Source organism: Equus przewalskii, chromosome 17 (assembly GCF_037783145.1).
Source record: "Equus przewalskii isolate Varuska chromosome 17, EquPr2, whole genome shotgun sequence".
NCBI lineage: Eukaryota > Metazoa > Chordata > Mammalia > Perissodactyla > Equidae > Equus > Equus przewalskii.
Window position 1 is genome coordinate 9,354,175 of NC_091847.1, and position 19,941 is coordinate 9,374,115.

At 37.3% G+C, this 19,941-nt stretch overlaps 1 protein-coding gene across 50 annotated transcripts in view; it reads left to right on the forward strand.

The window, feature by feature from the left end:
* The window catches only part of CLASP1 (cytoplasmic linker associated protein 1), a 258,954-nt gene that overhangs the window by 190,576 nt on the left and 48,437 nt on the right, over window positions 1-19,941 (forward strand). For 21 of the 50 annotated variants that reach the window (XM_070581036.1, XM_070581055.1, XM_070581047.1 and 18 more), the window contains 8 exons: window positions 1,845-1,948; window positions 3,827-3,850; window positions 5,162-5,406; window positions 7,265-7,328; window positions 8,795-8,886; window positions 9,848-10,003; window positions 14,336-14,414; window positions 15,478-15,621. In XM_070581036.1, the coding sequence (XP_070437137.1) occupies window positions 1,845-1,948; window positions 3,827-3,850; window positions 5,162-5,406; window positions 7,265-7,328; window positions 8,795-8,886; window positions 9,848-10,003; window positions 14,336-14,414; window positions 15,478-15,621 (908 nt within the window). Of the gene's footprint in view, window positions 1-1,844; window positions 1,949-3,826; window positions 3,851-5,161; window positions 5,407-7,264; window positions 7,329-8,794; window positions 8,887-9,839; window positions 10,004-14,335; window positions 14,415-15,477; window positions 15,622-19,941 lie in introns of all 50 variants that reach the window. The other 29 variants (XM_070581077.1, XM_070581049.1, XM_070581058.1 and 26 more) reach the window with 3 other exon arrangements.

Below are 19,941 nucleotides of genomic sequence, written 5' to 3' on the forward strand. Positions count from 1 at the left end.
ATTAAGATTTGAAATTCAAATTATCTATGATATAGATCAACTAATCTGCAGTCACTGTGTATGGCAAAGCTGTATGCATCTGGGAAGCACAAAATAATTGCATTGTTCTTACAGTTTTAATTTTGTGTCTGAAAGATCAGTACTATCCCTGGAGCAAGATTGCTGGCATGAGACCTACTTTTTTTTCTTTTTAAAATTTTTTTTAGATTCTGTTTTATTTAAGTTTATGCTGGGTAATTTTTAAATGGCTTATAACTGAATTACTTTCATTCTGTTACTCATAAATCCCTTACTATCTACCCTTTTTTAATGGAAAAAAAAAAAGACTTGAACAGAGACCATTTATAAAACTATGTGCACAATAAATCTCAAATTTACACTTGTTTCATATTTCAACTGATGATTTATATATATATAACTATCATTGTTTTGTGGTCTCTAGTTTATGTGGCACATTAAATCACCTTTTAAACATATTAACGACTAACATGACATTCAGTATGATCAGCAATTGCGTTAAAAAAGGGGATAGTGTGACATACAGTTTTTGTTTCTTTATAAAAATTCATGACTGTATAACTTTTTTGATTAGAAGTGTTTAAATATTTTTCTTTTTTATGGCTGTGGAAGGTATAATGTTTTGAAACTGACATTTTAAAAACTCTAAACAACACTGCACTCTTAAAGTTCACCAGTTTTGTAGGTGATGTTACATATCTAAAATTTTAAATATCTCATTTTATAGGAAAGATCAATTCATGTAAAACAGATACTAGCTTTCCTTTTACTGTAAATGCTTTATTACTAGAATATGGCTAATACAGAGATTTTCCTCATCCAAGCAGTGTCTTATTTGTTAACAAAAAGAAAGCATTTTTTATCTTACATCCTCTTCCCAGGTTTTTTATATATTAGCACTTTAAGTAAGAAACTTTTCCCAGTCGATGGTGATGATGCCTATGAAGTATAATTTGCACTGACTTTCTCCTGTGATAGTCTTAATCTCAGCACTTCTTAAGGAAGGCTGGTCAGCTGACTTAATGGGACTTCAAAAAGTTAGTCTTTATTCTCTATGATCATTAACAAGCTCAGAATAGTTGTTTGAACTGCTAAAATTTGTTTTAAATTCTTTGGATTCTGTCCATTTTGTTTACGTGTATAAAGAGTATCATTTAAGAATGTTTTGAGGGACTCAGGAAAAATTTATACTGATATTATCTGGATTATTAATATTTTGCAGTGAAAACAAAAAGTGCTAGCTTTTTGTCTTATTATTACAGAATTTTAATAAATTTATTTTTAATATCCTTTGGTGACAGACATCACGATGAACAAGTACGTAAAATTCATTGAGCTTAATTAAAGAAAAATTAAAACAATTGTGACACTAATGAAAGTTTGCACAGAGATCAATTTAATACATTTGTTTCAAATTTTAGCTTGATTACATATTGCGTTAGAACCCATTTGTCAAACAATAAAGCTTTCTGATTAGTTTGACCAAACATCAGGGCCACTTGCCTCTAAATCAAATCCTAAATAGATTAAAAGCCCGGTTCCCTTCTGTAAAAGTTCTCTCCCTTCCATGTCTCAACACTTTTCAAAACTAAAATAGCATTAAAGAACCATTTTACCTGTCAAGATGCTTTGTGGCACTGTAGTAAGAAATGTGAACAACTTAACATCTGCCACTGCTAAACCAGTCAAGTGTAGTTAACACTACAAGTGTAGTTAAAATTGGCTGGAGATTTTTCAGGCCAGTGGGAAGAGGCAGGAGCCCTTGCAAAGAACTGAGAAAATTAGAATTAAAGTGACATATCTTTTGCTTTTGTTTTTTTAAATAGACCGATTCGGGCTTGGCCAGGCAGGAAGAATACCTGGTTCTGTAAATGCCATGCGAGTTTTGAGCACAAGTACCGATCTTGAAGCTGCTGTTGCTGATGCTTTGGTAAGAGTCACAGTGTGTGTAGCGTCTCTTTAAATTACTCATCCACATTTTTCTGTCTTCACAGGAAATTGCCTCCAAATCGGGTTACTAAATCATCTTTGACACCCTTTAAAATTGTGTAAATTTATATTATTATCACTTTCTTCTTAGACTTTTATCTCTCTACATAGGTGAATATTGGCCTTACAAAAAAATATTAGCATCAAGAATTTCTTCTGTATTCCTCAGTATCAAGGAATTTTTGATGACATTGGGCTTCTCTGATGTCATTGGGCTTCTTTTTTTTGTCTTTTTATCCATGTTTTTTTCCAGCATTTGTGTTTTCCATTCTGTTGCTTCTATTGCTTTACAGGCTTTGATGGCATAGCCTAAACATATCATTATAATAATAGGTAATAAAGTTTGTGGTTTGAAAGTCTTGCATTTATTTCATTACCTCACTAGTTGCATATGATTTTTTGTTTATTTGATTTTTTTTTTTAAATGGGGCCTTAAGTCATCATTTAAGGAAACTTTCCCAGGTTTTAAGATGAGCTCTTTGAGGATATGAAGCACTGGTGGAATGTCTTTTTGCATCATTATAATGTAGTAGCTAAAAATCCATATTAAGTGATTAGAGATCCTTAAATTTGTGGTTATAGCAAAAAGTTCCTTGGTAGAATCAGCTTGTGGTCACATTGCTTTTTAAGATGCATTTCAGCTGGTAGTAACACAGCCTCTTGCATATTCTGGTTTATGTGCTCAGCATTTAAAATAGATATTCTTTTGAACTGTCTGATCTCTGGCCTTGCTTGTGCTGTTTTAAGATTTATCCTTTTCTAAGGAAAAAAGTATTATAATACCTTGCTTTCAGACCCTGAAGTTTTAAATCCAGCCATGGTTCATCTCATCAAAATTTTATAGTCTGTGGCCACAGAGTTTCTAACTTTCATCTCTTCCTGTCTCTCCCTCACTTATTCTTGCTCAGTCAGATCTTTTTGCAAGCATCTGTGAGCAAGCAGGTTGCCGCTCTCATAATGCTTTCCCTGTAAGCAAGGGCTTTCTGGCCAGCTCTATTCATCAGCCTTATATGTAGAAGGGCCTTTTTTCCTAGTAGGTACTGGAGTTCAGGATAACTGCTCTAACCACGACTTTAATTTAAGAGTCACGAGCTGGGACATAATTCTGTGAAGCTATTTTTCTCCAAGGTGCAGGATTTAGAATCTGTCTCTTATTCATTTAGAGACCCTAGGAAGTGGAGGTCAGAGGGGTGGGAAACGATGGATGTGCAAAATCCTTAGTTAAATGGGACTTCCAGTTAAGGCGGAGGAGTTTCTTAGTTCTTTAAAGAACTGTGTAAGGGACTGTGTACAAAGTTCTGGGAGGCAGAATGGGACTTGGGAGTTAGAGCTGTGTCTTTACTTGACTTGGGCTTTTCTCTGAGCTCTAGCTCCCCTAATACTCATGCTGTCCTTACTGCTTTTTCTCCAAACTGCTTGGTTTCTCCGAGTGACCTGCTTCAGAAGAGAAAGCGCAGGAATGGTACACAGTCCTTACCTCACAGAATAGAAGCCCCAGGGCAGACAGGCTCTATCATAGAAATAGACAACAGAATTAATGGTGACTTTAGAGATGTATCTCAGTGGTATGTGAAGAGTTTTAGCAAAGAATTGTAGCATGTGCTGGAAGGTCTTAGAAGAGGTGTAGGAGGGTTAGGAAATGCCATTGTGAAAGCATTCTTTATTATTATTCGCTTGATGTGAATCGCTTGCTAACCTGTATTTTGGTTTGCTAAGATATGTTTTGCTGTACACTTTTGTTGCAAGAACGATCCCCACATATGCTTCTGACATAATTCTCTATGCTTTTTCCCCATCCTCAATATTTTCCTGCCTACAGCTGTTAGGAGACTCCAGGAGCAAGGTACCAGTGCTTTAACTTTTGTTTTACAACTTTATTTTTTCTGTTGCGAGTATATTTCCTTTAGAAGCTAGTGAAAGCAACGAAAAATACCGTGTTGTTTAGAAGTTTTGGTCTGAATTATGATATTGTTATATCTGGTGAAGCTTTCGTTAGTGATGGAATCAGTCATCTCTCACATTTGTTTTAGTATTTATTTTGAATGTCAAGCTCTGCTCCTTCTATTAGTGTTTATTTTATTTATTAACCCAGATTGTGTCCACTCTTATGTCATCTTTATTTCGTGAATGGATTTATTTAACATTTTTCTTATTTTAGGACTCTAGTTTACGTATAAGATGATGATATAATTTATCATCCTAACAAGGATTCATTTGAGAGTAAAAGGAGGTGCTCTTAGTAATTATGCTGGACAGTAAGCATGAGGCAGAACTTTGCTGAGCAAGTTGTGATGAATGTACAAGCCATATTATTAGGAAATTACATTTGTATGGTTTAAGTCAATAACTATTTGTTTTACTCTTAGAAAAATTGTATTGTATCAATTTTATCAATTTTATGTAGCTCTTGCTGTATTATTTCTGGGTTTAATTTACAGTTTTCTATGCAGGGTAAGAGAAATGAATGAAGCAGATAGTATAGTCTACAGGAAGCCTGTTTGTGTTGTAAAACTTAAGTAAGTCCTTAATAAAAGTGGCTCAGATAATTTAAGAATCCTTTTACATAGGATACTCTGCCACTGATGTTTCAGTTTCAGACTTTCTTAAGGAAGCATGAATACTGAAACAAATTTCCCAATAGACCATGCTCGAGATATATTGCTTCTGGTTGGGAAGGGGCTGGTGTGCCCGCATGCTAGCAATGTGTCAGATGCTGAGCCAGGTTATTTAACATATAATGCCACTTATTCCTCACAACAAGCTTGTGAGAGGTCTAATTATCATCATCTTCAAAGGTGGGGAAGCTGAAACACAAGGATTAGGAGGCCTTCCAAAGTCACATAACCAGTCAGTGGTGGCAGCAGGATTACAGCCAACGTTTGTCTGACTGAAAAGTCCACTCACTAGACTAGAACCATACTCTTTCCTCTCTGCTACGGATTGCTCTGCTTATTACACCTATTGGAAGTCTGCTTTTCTGTTTTTATTTCCCTAATCTGTAAGCACAGGGAAAGTGTGATGCGTTCGCCTTATGTGTGTGTGTCTTTCTTTTTACGTTTAACTTTTTGTTGTTGATTTTGTTTGCTGTGACTCATGGTTATTTCACCCTTCCGTTTCTTCCTCTATCACCCCAATCCCTCATTGGATCTGGCAGAAGAAGCCCGTGAGGAGGAGATATGAGCCATATGGGATGTATTCTGATGATGATGCCAACAGCGATGCTTCGAGTGTCTGCTCTGAGCGCTCATATGGTTCCAGGAACGGTGGCATTCCCCATTATCTGCGGCAGACCGAGGATGTAGCAGAAGTTCTCAACCACTGTGCCAGTTCAAACTGGTCAGAGAGGAAAGAAGGGCTTCTAGGCCTGCAGAACTTACTGAAGAGCCAAAGAACACTTAGGTGAGGACAAGAGGCCAAGGCTGTGAGCTAAGTTTGTGTCCCACATTATACTCATCAGGGCCTTAACTGGATTCCCTGTCACCTGTGGAGTCCTCATGAAGCTCCAGGCGCTGGGGCAGGCACTAAAGGGGCTAAGACGACTAAGACCTAGACTTTGCCTTCCAGAGACTTTGAAATAGCTGGCAAATACTCTGTAATTTATTAGGTTTATAAAACATTTGGTTCACTTATGGTTCACATTTGTCAAGTAGATGTTATTTGAGAAGTCTTGGTATAGTTTGCAATTTAGGTAAAAAATAAAACAACCCTGCAGATTGGTACGGTTCATTACACTTTAGGATTGTGAGTAAAATGATAGCAGTCTCAGTCTACAGTTTTTTAATACACATATGCATATATATAGCTTATAAATATGCATAGTAAACAGGTACTAAAATGGATTCTCCAAAATAGTAACGGTATTATTTTTGCTTTTTTCTTTATGTTTCTGTATTTCACAAATTTTCTAAAATGAGCGTGTATTGCACATACCAAAAAGGTGTGTGTTTATACCATATTTCATCAAATCTAAGGCATCATTGACACATTTTTATTTTATATCCCTCTAAAAAAAATGCTGCTTATTAAACCATGACAGTACTAGTTGTCATTGATTGTAAGATGAATCTCAAAATTACAGAGATACTAAAATGTGAAAAAGTGGACAACTTAGAATCCATGAAATATGGTGTATTCTATTATTTTGATAATTATTTTTAAGATAAATTGTGAGACTGGATACGTTTATGGTCGTAGATGGGTTCTGCAAAGCTAAGTGAGCATTGACTGATGAATCACTGTGCAGTAAGTGTGGCTCTCCAGTCTCAGTCTCCCCTGCTCTCTTCGTGCCTGCCCGCTTTCCCCCATTATTCCATTCTGGTCTTGAGGGTGTCACAAGAAGTTTGTCATATGCCTTTTGAAGTGCAGGTAGCCTCTGACATTCTAGTGATCTTTAAAAAAACAAAATGAGGATGATTTGTCGTGATTATTTTTCAAGAATCTCTTTAATTCTGGCAGTCTCGGTTTCTTGTTCTTAGTGTTTGCCAAGTATCCATTGAATAGTCTCTAGAAATCTATTGATTAACATTGATTTAATCAGGATTGCATGGTTGGTGATGATAAAGGATCATTGAACCAACTGTCTCATCTGTGTGAGGAGAGGGATTACTCAGGTCTGACTTGGGGAAGAGGTGACATTTCTAATCAAGCCTTGAAGTAAAATGAGACTCGGTAGCGCAGTTAAGGATAAGAAAAGCAAAGGGGCACTCGTAAGAAATGAGTGTTTGCTTTGTCTCACGCTCAGCTGAGGCAGGATGTGGACTCTGCTTTCATCCTCTCAGCAGCTGTGTGAGGGAGCTCTTAGCCTTGTTGGACTGGTGTGGATGGAAAGGTGTCACAGTCCTTTGTCTGCAACAGAACTGAGGTGAAAATCTACGTCTGTCTGACTCCAAAACGTGCTTTTCCTAGTGTATCTCATTGCCTTTCACCTGTGGCAGGTGGAAGACAGACCTGGAATGAAATGAACAGGATTTAGCTCATGGCTTTGCCACTTCCAAATATGTGAACTTAGGTGATCACTCTCTGAGATTCAGTTTCCTCATTTAAAAATGAGAACAAAACTATCATGATTTTATATTCCTATTTAATGTCATCATGAATTAAATGAGATAATTCATTTGTGAAAAAAACTTTGTTATATAAAAATTATATAAAGCTTACGTAGTTGACAAATAAAAGGGTTTTTAAAAGCGAAGCTATAAATAATGTGTTGACTTACTAAGTTTTTTAAGTTCATTTGTTTCCATCTAATTTTCTTTAGTCGAGTAGAATTGAAAAGATTGTGTGAGATCTTCACCCGAATGTTTGCTGACCCTCATAGCAAGGTGAGTCTGGCAGTCATGCTCTTACGTCTTCCTCTCTGCATGCCTCTGTGAGCTGTATAATGTCCTACTGCTGAGTGAGAGAGAGTTCCCCAAAGTGCAGTTTAGACCTTACAGATTTAACACTAATTTCAGCAATAGTTTGTTACATCTTTTAAAAACGGAATTCTCAGAAACTTCAAATGTCCATAAAACTTTAAGTTAAATAAAGTGCATTTCAAGTAAAAGTTATGGAGAGAATCAAACGTAGTTCGTTCATTCAGCAGATGTTTTTGGGTACCTCATGTTAGCCAAACAGTGGGCTAGGTGCTAGACTGTAACATTGTATTGTAACATAGTGCCTTTTTTTAAAAGTTGCAGTAATGAAGAAAATAATCAAGTATATAATTATTTGTTTATATCCCATGTGGGATTTGTCTATATAGAACAGGATAGAAAAATGGAAGCATTATGTAATGAATTTATTGGAAAACCAGGTTATTTCTCCAAATAGAATTTTGCTGTCCCCAAGAACTTGCTGGATGGTGGCCACTTAGCTGGTGCCCACACTTTCTCGGGCCCAAGGAGAGCCCTGAGCCTGAGGACTGTCTTTTTGACAAAGGAATCCCTGCCGAGGGGAAAACACCCAGGCATGAGGGACAAGGCCTTTTCTAGCAGTGCTGCTGAGACAGGGACCCTTTACAAACGTTTACTTGGAGTGTAGATTTTAAGTAAATACATTTGTTTTAGAGGAAGCCTTTAGAGACTGTTAGATGCTTTTAAAGAGTGAAAACGGGATGACGATATCAGGAAAGTTAAAGAGTGGATTAAGGACAGAAACTAAACTGTAGAAATTGACAGAACCTTAATCAGAATAAGCAAATCTTAAAAGCTTGACATGTAGGATTTAACTATCTTGTGCTGCAGTTTTCCTATTAAAAATGATCTCTTCTAAAGCTTACTGGGAGAAAGACACCTGTGATGGCCAGAAAGTCCAGCCAGTTATTGTGAGCTCCCTTCTTTTGCTACCCTTTCTTCTTCATAGGAATTATCCTTGAAGTGTCAAACATCTATCCATCCATCCAATCATTCAACGTTTACCGAGTACCCACTCTGGGCTAGGGATACAGAAAACAGCTAATGACCCCTGCCTTTTGAGATGCTCACGGGAGGCATAGGAGAATGAATGCAGGGGCTCTCCCCCTTTTTTGGCAACAGTTCTCCTCAGTATGAGTCTTGAAGCATGTCTTAAAGTTCCTCTTGTGACCCTCACAGCAAGGTTAACATTAACAATATTAATAAAATCCAAGAAAGGTTGAGTTTGAGGGCCATGTAGATATCCAACCATGTAATTATCAAGATTTTTCTTGAAGATAGTGTTAAAAGCAGCAAGATTTAAAGAATAAGAATAAGGTTCGTAAGATTTATAGCATAAGGGATGTTAGATGGTTTTGGACATTGATGAAATTTCTGTTACCTGTCACCTCTAGATTGCTGATTCAGAACCAGAATGTGAGGATAAAGAAGGAAATTTGTTTCCATCAGAAGGCTCTTGTACAGTGAGTTTGCAGGTCTCAGTTTAGTTCGTATTTGCTAGCTGCCTCTGAGCTGAGCCAGGAATCCCACAGCTGGGGCTCACTGACTCTTTTCATAGCTATCTCACGGGAGACCCCTGGTGGTTAATAGTTGCTGTGCTAGAACTGAGTAGGTATGTGATAGCTGGGTTGTCCCAGGAGAGCAAGACTCCTTAACCAAGTAGGGGTACAGTGCTGCTTCTCTCTGAAATCCGCTCAGGGGTGTTCCAGTGTCTGTGGTCTGTCGCACCTTAGACAGCAGTAGCGATTACACAGCGGCAGGGGAATTATGTGAGCCGCCAGTGTCTTTTATCCTAAGCCGTAGTCTTTTATAAAGATTCTTATGCCTTTTGTAAAACCTTTTTATAAAGATACTACTTTATAATATCTGAATTGGCTTGTATCAAAATAGATGACTAAAATAAAAAGCAGTATATACAGAGGGTTTTTCCCCTCATCTTATAATAGTATTTGTTGAATGCAAGATAATGAACAATAATAGTATAGAATTATGATGGTGAAAAGATTTTTTTTAAATGAAAGAAATAAAGAAAAGCCTCCAGGATTACACTGATATTTTTCATCCAAGTTAATTTCTCTCTGTACTGAATTTTAAAGGCATATCGAGGGAGGGGAGAATATTTTATCAGTTTGCAGCTTTTCAGGTCTCTTTAGAAACTGCATGAAAATGGTATTAATTCACTGTGGACTAACATGGAATTTGTTTTGTTGCATGACCTGGTTTGCTGTGGAATTCACAACAGAGAGTAAGTTCCAATCTTTTTTTCTTTATCTATTTTCTTTAATACATTTGCCTTCTATAATATGACTAGGTGTTAACAATGTTAACCTAAGTTATGAGAGTCTGGGCAAAGCCAGTATGGGCAAATTTACTGTTTTGGAGACTTTGGAGGAAATTAAAGGTAAATGTGTGAAATATTTGGTTTTCATTTGTGTCTAGGTTTTCAGCATGTTTTTGGAGACTCTTGTGGATTTTATAATAATTCATAAGGATGACTTGCAAGACTGGCTTTTTGTTCTTCTCACACAATTACTTAAGAAAATGGGTGCAGATTTACTTGGATCTGTGCAAGCAAAAGTTCAGAAGGCTCTAGATGTCACAAGGTAAGTGTTTAGGGGTTAGACAATTTTTTTCCCAGCTTTTGAGGTATAATTGACATATAATGTTCTGTAAATTAACACGTTAGTTAACACATCCTTCACCTCACATAATTACCATTTTTTTGTTGTTGCCGTGGTGAGAACATTAAGATCTATTCTCTTAGCAACTTTCAGGTGTCCAATACAGTATTGTTAATTATAGTCACCATACTATACATTAGATCCCTCAGAACTTATTCATGTTATAACTGGAAGTTTGTACCCTTTGACCAACATCTTCCATTTCCCCCACCCCTCAGCCCCTGGTAACCACCATTCTGCTCTATTTCTTTGAGTTTGGCTTTCTTTGTTTTCTTAAGATTCCACATATAAGCCAGATCATATGGTACTTGTCTTTTTCTGTCTGGCTTATTTCACTTAGCACACTGCCTTTGGGGTTCATCCATGTTGTCACAAGTGGCATAATTGCCTTCTTTTTCATAACTGAATAATATTCCGTTGGTTATATACACCACGTTTCCATCTTGGCTGTTGCAAATAACGCTACACTAAACATGGGATTAGATATCTCTTTGAGATAATGATTTCATTTGCTTTGGATATATGCTCAGAAGTGAAATTGCGGGATCTTATGGTAGTTTATTTTTAATTTTTCGAGGAACCTCCGTGCTGTTTTCCAGAGTGCCTGTACCAATTTACGTTCCTGCCAACATTGTATGAAGGTTCCCTTTTCTTCACACCTTCACCAAGACTTATCTCTTGTCTTTTTGAGAATAGCTATTCTTACAGGCATGAGATGATATCTCATTGTAGTTTTGCTTTGCCTTTCCCTGGTGATTAGTGATTTTGAGCACCTTTTTATATACTTGTTGGCCATTTATATGTTATCTTTGGGAAAGTGTCTGTCTATTCAGGGGGCTACACCTTTTTGACATTCTAAGACTGTTGTAGGTGGTTTCTTGCCATTCTTTTCTTTTACCCATGGTTTTTGTCACCCGCTTGAATATCTACTCTCTTACTCAGTTCCCACATTCTCTTGTTAACGTATTTGTTGAAATGTCCCACGAATCCGTGAGATGAAATACCCTTATCTTCCTTGAGTTGGCATTATTTTTGTGAATGCCTAAGATAAATGTAAAGCTTTGAAAATTGATTCTCTTCTCTTTAAAAATCACTTTAGAATATTTATTTACATTCTTCTGAAGACCTCAGTATTTTTAATACTTCAACTTCTTATAAGTCACACAAGAAGTTTTTCTATCTATGATGATATCTTCTATGTATGATGTAGGGTTCCCATTCATTCAGAAACAGTCTCTACTGATAATTCATTGGCTCAGAGATTGATATCACGCTTACTGTAGTTGTAACCCTTCTAGCTGTGATGAGAAAAGAAAAGCTGCCAAGACTCAGAGAAGTGTGAAAAGCTAACTGTATGCTGTCATTATTTAGAAACCTCTTAGCTGTTGCTTGGGCAATTGTAAGTCCTCAACATAGAAGTATTAGCATTAAGTGATCTCAAAAGACGCTTTGCAATAATGTCTTGGTTGTGTTTTGGTGGAAGATAGAGGCGAATGTGCCAGATCAATGACTTTTTAAAAGGATAAATAAATGACTCCTGGTCACTCAGAAAATTATCATCAGCGCAGTAACTTTTATATGACCCAGTTACTGCAAACTGGAATATTACTAGGTATCATAGGATTTTCAGAATGGAAGGACGTTTCTCATTTTATTAGAAAGCAGAGACTTTGACTTGACTTGCCCAGAGTTCCATTCGCGTCAGTGGCGTTCTGGAAGCTAGAATCCAGGATTGCTGATCATTGCTCTGGTGCCTGTTCCTATTACTGCAGGCTGGCCTGTGGTCTTGCATCTTCCTCTCCTGCAGGAGAGTGTGGATATTATTAGTGCCTTTTCTTTCTTCTCTGGCTGCCTCTGCTGACAGTAGCATACCCTGCCCTGCCATCAGCCCCGATGTGTGCATCTATTAGGTGTCTCTGACTTCCAACCATCAGTTTGTTCCTCTACACTATAGTGCCAACTGTATTTCACTGCCATAGAATTTTATTATTCAAATAGATTTCCCTTTTCATTTTCAGTGAACTCAATGTAATATAGTATATTTGCAATAAGGCTTTCAAACACTGTTCCTCCTTTGGATGGTTAAGTTCAGTGGAATAAGGGAACATTCCTATACACCAGTATAGTATACCGATGGATTTGTAAAGGTTTAGCCAGGGGTTGACTAGAGGGGCTAGGCTGACCCAGCTGATAATAAATGAGTGAAGTAGATAGGAGAGAAGGTTATGTGATGGGCTGGAGAGCTGCAGTCAGTTGTGGCCATGTTGGGATGTGGGCCCAGTGGTACCAGACTTTTCAATAAAGGTCAGCAATGTGGATTAAGGCAACACGTTTAAGGTTTATTTTTAATGACACTTTGAAAGCCAAATCAAACATTTGTGAGCCAGACTTGGTTTATAGCTGGCTTGCTTTATTTAGGTGAATTTATGAATGGCAAGGTACATTTCAGATTTTTAGGGATGGTGGCAATATCTTATGTTTAAACTTTGGTGATTAAGGAAAACAATTCTGCCCTCATGTTAATTTTTCTGGATGCCTCTTTCCTTCAAGAATCCCATTCTTGGGGCCGGCCCTGTGGCTGAGTGGTTAAGTGCACACACTCCTCTTTGGAGGCCCAGGGTTTCACTGGTTCGGATCCTGGGTGCAGACATGGCACCACTCATCAGGCCACGCTGAGGCAGCATCCCGCATGTCACAACTAGAAGGACCCACAACTAAAATGTACAACTGTGTACTGGGGGGACTTGGGGAGAAAAAGCAGAAGAAAAGGAAAAAAAGAATCCCATCCTCAGTCGATTTGGTCTAAGTCGCTAAAGCATATTCCTTATTCCAGTTTTCTCAGCAGCTGAGCTGTAGAGCTGCTTAAGCTTGTGGGTTAGTCAGTGAGTACTGAGGGAGTCTCAGAGATGGCTGAGAGCTGTTCCTCAGATAGTAGACCTGATTGTGAATCTGCCTGTTTCCTTTGCCTGTGCTTAACAGCAGGACACGTTTCTAGGTTAAATACACCAGTCACTTAAATGTATTCTCCTTTCTCCCATTGCTGTAGAAGAAAGGAGAAGCATTTTGTGTGTGGTTTGTTGACGTTGTTTCTTTAGTTTTTAGCCAGAATGAGTCACTTAAATCATGTATACTAGATTGTTGCTTCCAGAAGTGGTCTTCATAGCTTCCTGGATACAAATAGATGGGGGAGAAAAGGATGTGTTATTGGGTCAAGTTTACTTTTTATTAGTAATTATAATGATGGTAACACCAGTACCTAGTATGTGCAGTACACTTTATATTTTTCTTGAATTATTTCGTTTAAATTTTATATCAGTCTTATCATTTTATAGATTTGATCCTGAGTGCCTGTTCTTCTTGCTATAGTTTTGTAGATTGGAAAGAGTCTCTAAGAGAGTCCAAAGAAAGCAATGCAATCACTCAGCTTCAATTGTAATAGATGTTTAGATTGCATTATCTTTCTTGTTAGTAATGAAGGGTACGTCTGAGTTATCCACATGGGCTCCATTATGTGATTTGAAACTAATACTAGTAATTGCAGCATTTTAAGGGAGAGAGAACTGACCAAGAGCCCTCAGGGTTACTCATTTGGATCAAAGGTATGAGATGACTACGAGAAATGGGATCCGAACAGGCAAGAAATGGAGCAGGAGAGGGACTCCTAGGGCCCCAGGCTTCTCTGTCTGTTTTGTAGCTGGATGGGGAGATGGGGGATTTTTCTGACAGAGAATCCTACAGGCGCTCTTCTGTGGTGACTGTAGAAAACAGAGATCATAAGCAGTTACCCAGCTAGGACCAAGGAGGACAATGCAGTGAGCTTGAGCAAGGTCAGCTGTGAGCAGCCGAGTCAGCATGTAAAACTAAGATTTGGGAATTGGAAGTATTTTTTTGTGTGTAAGCAATATTCGTAAAGGTAGCTGGAGAGAAGATGAGCAGATCCCTAGCAGGCAGGTAGGAGTCTCTTCCCTAGTTTATTGCTTGCTCTTAATTTTTCAAATAGCACACTCAGGGTAAGTGTAGCATATGTTTTGGGACTTGTAACAAGATTTCTCTGTTTTCTAAATTTTCTGTATAATGTATATTACTTTAGTATTTAAATAAAATGAAAAGTACTGTTTAAAAAATGTGAACAGGCTTGCTTTTACTTACATTAGAGTAATCTACAACAGTATATTTTTGTTTCTTATATGGTTTTACATTATTTTTTGTAGTAAATCTTTTAAAAACAGCGCTTTTTTCTTTTTTTAAACCTAGGGACTCCTTTCCATTTGATCAACAATTTAACATTTTGATGAGATTTATTGTGGATCAAACACAAACTCCTAACCTCAAGGTTGGTAATTATTTGTCATTACAGTGCAACCTCTAGAAGTCAACTGTGCTGCAAATTTGCTTTTTTATACATGATTTATATTTGGCTATTATGAATAAATCTACTGTGAGCATTCTTTTACAACTCTTTATAGATGTGTTTCCATTTCTCTTCATTTAGTACCTAGTAGAGAAGTTGCTGGTTTATTGGGTAGGTTTATGTTTAACTTTATTTAAACTGCTCAGATGGTTGTACCATATTATATTCCTACCAGCAATGTATGGGAGCTCCAAGTGTTTCATATCCTTACCAACATTTGGGTATTATTACTATTTTTTACAATTAATATTTAAACTAGAAAATTCTGATGTGTTGAGATGGGTATCTTATTGGAATGTTTTTAATATTAACATTCTAACACATGAAAATTAGTTATATATTTTTGAAACTCATACTTGTAATAACAAAGCTAAATTTGAGGGAGGATGCGTGTCAATTTGAATTAGGTCATATACATCATCTATTGTTTGATTATTAACTTTTGTTGGAATTTTAGGATAGGCCCAATAAATAATTACCCTTTTCTCCTGAGGTCAAAACTACTTGAGACATCAATGGAGAAGTTAGGACAGAATATCAGCTTAATTACTGAAAATGCTACCTTGCAAGACATGACCTAGGGTGGCTAAAAAACAAAACTAAATACAGAGTTGTACTTGTGCCCCCTTCCCAGCCCCCCCACCCACAGTCAATGGCAGAGCTGGAAATCCCACAACCTCCCCATGTGACTGCTGCCCTGTAGGTATCTTGCAGCATACGTGAATTGCAGAGCACGCCTTCTTTGCAGGCACGACAATCTAAAAATGAAGAGGATTAAGCTGCATGTCACTCTTCTTGTTCCCAAATTTACCTGTCAGTTATTTCATGCTTTTTTCCTGATGGATGTTACTCCATATGGACACATAAATCCAGGAGAAAGGAGGTGTCCCCTGAGTAGTCTTTATTTTTCTGTGATCACTGGTTAAGAATTCTATTCAAAGATTCATAAAATTTGCTTAATGTTTATAATAATTGGATCTTTCAGGTCAAAGTTGCAATCCTGAAGTACATTGAGTCTCTTGCCAGGCAGATGGATCCGACAGATTTTGTAAACTCTAGTGAGACAAGGCTTGCTGTTTCTAGAATTATAACCTGGACAACAGAACCAAAGAGTTCAGACGTGAGAAAGGTATGTCCAAGAGAGCCAAAGTACAGCTTTAATTACAAACTGTCCTTAGGCATGTGTTAGAAAAAGAAATTTATTTAGAAAGATGCAAACCACCCCACGCAGCTACATGCAAGCCTTTATCACTCCTTTTCTCTGAAAACTAAGATTTTGCTCATCTCCATTTCTTCTCTCTTCAGATCCTCCCAGTTCCAGTCTTTGAATATCAAAACGAAAATCTGAAATCTTATATGATCAGTTCATGGTTTTCTTAGGCATCTATTTTATATGTTTTTTAATGTGAAAGCACTAGTGGTGTAGTGTCTCTTACAAGGACATTGATTTTCCTTATATCAGTTTTGTGACATGTACTTTTGAAGATGGAATTGCAGATCTAAGGCCACCTGGCCATAAGGTCACTAATAACAAAGTGTGGTTTAGAGTTTGTGAAGATATAATGAGTTCTTGAATTTAACAAGAGCAAAAAAACTTCTGATTATGTACCACACTTAGAACATATTCTCTTTGGTTTGGGGATTGAGGTGCAGAGGTAGAATTCCGATTTTTGAGACACCCTAAAACCAAGGTGTTTGTTGTTTTGTTGGTTTTTTAATTAGCTGAAGAGAAAGATTTGCTGCTTTCTTCTGAAATGGCACATTGAGAGGCATATAACATAGTAAGGAGCACAGGATAGTATTATTTCTATTACTAGGGAGTATTCTGCCTTAGGACTATTACGAAGATTAGTTAATATATATAAAGCATTTAATTGATTCCTGACACATTATAAGTACACAAGTACAAGTTATTATTGTGTTTGGTGTTTCTGTTATTCTCTTCCTGTCAGTGTCATGTTCTTCTATGCTTGCGTTTCACACGTGACCATTATTCTTTTACTTTATATATAAACTAGCTAGCCTTTATAAAGTGCTTTTAAAAGCCAGATTTTTCAGTTCTGCTTTCAGACTAAAAGTACTTGATTTTGGTTATTGTGTATAATCACGAACCTCCCATGTTTTTTCTGTACTGTAATACTCCTTCCACAGTCATCCCTACCAATGTAGTCCTTTGGCCTTGGAGCAGAGTTGATAATGTGGACCACTTGTGTCCAGGGAGGGAAGAAGGAATGGATGTTCCAAGCAGTAGTTAGCAAGGTTGGTATATTTCCAAGTGCAGATGAACACTTAGCTCCTCTAATGGAGCTCAAGCAGGGGAACCAGAGTTAGCTGAGAGATTTCTTTGGAAGGATCATAGTTGATATAGTTCTGGCATCCGTTGTAGAGTAATAAACTAACTTGTCCAAGGTCAAAGGAACAAGGACAAATCTTATTAAACCACTCATTGAAAATTATTGTTCTCATATTAACTAATATTTTTGATTCATGATCCTTTTTTAGAATTTCTCAACACTTATCAAAAGAGCATTTCACTGGCAACCTTTAGTTTAACCATTAAGCCAGTTTTGGATTAGGGAGGTGCAGTGGGAGGTGGTTGAATGGTTTGTTTTATTTGAACTTCAGAAACAGATATTTCTGTTACAATTTTCAAGGTCACATGATCAACCAAGAAATACAAAAGCCTTAAGTACGGCTTTCTATCTTTAGTCATAACATGTAAATGTGTGTATGTCTATGTATGTGCTTTTGTAATTGAATGTTACTTAAGTTTTCCCTCCTGTGGGGCTGAAATAGATTTTAGACATGCACATTACTATGATTGGGGCCTGTATGGGAGCGACTAACTTTGATCATATTTGTCCACTTTCTTTGGACATGCACATTAATGCACTAAAGATACCCTTACCTGTCTATTTTAAATAATCTTTCATTTGCAGAGTTATTAAAATTTTCTATCAGGTGCTAGGGAAATCTTGATGATTTAAAAGCAGTTTGTGATCATGAAACAAGTTCTCTGGGTGGGTCCTGCTTTAATTTCTTTAGATTTGGCTGAGTTATTTTCTAAATACTAGAAGAGCCCATCAGTCAGAAATCCATGCAGTAAATTCTCACATTGGCCCCATCCTTGGAGACTATGAATTTTATGCAAACAATACTTGGGGAGTTTGCAGACAGTGTAATTCGTTCTCCCTATCTATGTGATCACATTTGGGAAATCACTTTAGAAACACTTTAAGCTGCTAAAACTCTGATTTGTTGACTTTAGCATTTTAATACTTTGTTTCCCTTTTTATCTCAGTGTTTTGGGGTGTTTCATATTGGAGAGAGAGGGGTATTTAAATATTTAAGATGTTTTGAAAAGGAGGGATTCAGAAGCACAAGTGAAACCAGAACACAAGCCAGTCACCAGTGAAGTGTGCTCACCAGGCTGAAACTGATGGGGCCTGGATGGAAAAGCCGCACGGGCTGTCACTGGCTTGCTTTATTCCAGAAGGAAGCTTTCTCATTTTCTAAGTGTGGGAGTTCTGACTAGTGTTGCTCAAACGAAACAGAAGTCCACTAGACCTTTCTTAATGCACTGTGTTTGTGTTAAGATAATGTATCAATGGTAGAAAGTTTGACCTCTATTTGACTGCTGCCCTCTGCCACTTGTTTAGCAGTGTGAGCAAGTAATTTAACCTGTGAATTCTTGTTTATTATTTGTAAGATGAGAAGAGTAACACTTGCCTCAAGCATTGTTAGGAGGACTAATTGCAATAAAGTATATAAAAATATAGGTAAACATTACTTCCTTTGCTGTTGTAGCTCCTGCTATTATTGTTTTGAAGGCTGTTTTGGTTTTGCTCTGCTGCTCTTTGTGGAATAAATTGAGAACCAAATTTTTTCCAGTATTAGGAAATTTTTTTTCCCACCAATCAAAAGGAATGTGGTAATGACAATGGAATTTTTAATGGTATATTTATGTTTTTAGGATCAGAGTCCCTGTATGTTTGCTGCTTCTATGTGATTCTCTAACATTTAGCACCTGCTTTTGTCAGGTGAAATAATAGATTTAGCCTCCAAATGTTGTTTTGAGAAATGTAGGAAATGAAGACCTGGCAAAAAAACCTAGAAAGTATAAAGATGTTGTTGCCTGGATCAGGAAAGTATATAAATAGCCTTCAGAAGTTGAAATTTCTAATTGAAAAATCTCTTATTATAGATAGGCAGCATGGCCTAATCTAAAAGCTAAGAATTTTTTCATCAAATAAGATCTCAGTTAATCTCAGCTTAACTATGCCTGCGTTTTTCAAGTCTCGTTTTGACTTCTTTGATCTTCCATTTCATCACATAAAGCAAGAATACGACTATTTCCAGGAATGGTTATGATTATTAAGGTCCTAGCACATGAGTGAGGTTTGAAACTGGTAGTTACTATTATTTATTATTAGCATTCTTAGTTTTAGAGTATGTTTACCTAGACGGCTTCATAAAAGAATCCAAGCACTTCTACAGCTTACAAATAGCCATGGTTTAAGTACTTGCTTCTTCCTCTGATCAAATCCTCCACCTTTCCTGTTTGTCAGTCCCCGCTTCAGCGTAGTCGAGTAGGTGAGGATTTCCCCACTAGGGCAGCTTCATCCTGCTCTGGGCCTGGAGAAGGAAACTTGGAAGAAAATTGTAAACAGGTAGATTTAAAACTGTGTACTGATTTGAAAAAAGACACTTCGCTGTTTGCATTTTAGATTATTAATACTGATTACCCTTGTGAAGACACTGAGATTTTGAAGAAACCTAAAATTAATATACTGCTACGTGAGTGTATGTGTATGTGCCTGTGAAAATGTTTGTGTTTTGGTATGTTTTATGATTAACTACCTTCTCAAAGAAATAGCCATGTTGAGTGTAGACCTTTACCATATTTTAATGGAGTACTAAATGAAGGAAAGATACTAAATAAATTCTAAGGTTTTGAAATACCTTCTCTTTGGTGATTTTCTAAAGCAATGCTAATGGCAATCTGAAGGGAGCGGTGATAGTTGTTTAATAGATTAGAAACGCCTTTTCCTTGGAAATTTTAAGTTTTCCCCAATTAATACCGTCACTGAAGCATATGTCAAAGCTTTCCGATCTCCTGTCCAGAAGAATTCTTTTCTGCTGTAAGCTACGCAGCATTCAAGGCAGTCAATCGCCTTGGGAGTTCTTTTCAGGCAGTAGCAGTAAGGTTTGAAGAACCTTCTACTTTTACTCTCATCCCCCAAATCCTACTATAGGGGCATGAGTGGGAATCATTTCATTTTAAACTGCCGTTTGATCTTTAAGAGACACTGCCCCAGGGGCTGGCCCCGTGGCCGAGTGGTTAAGTTCGCGCGCTCCGCTGCAGGCGGCCCAGTGTTTCGTTGGTTCGAATCCTGGGCACGGACATGGCACTGCTCATCAAACCACGCTGAGGCAGCGTCCCACATGC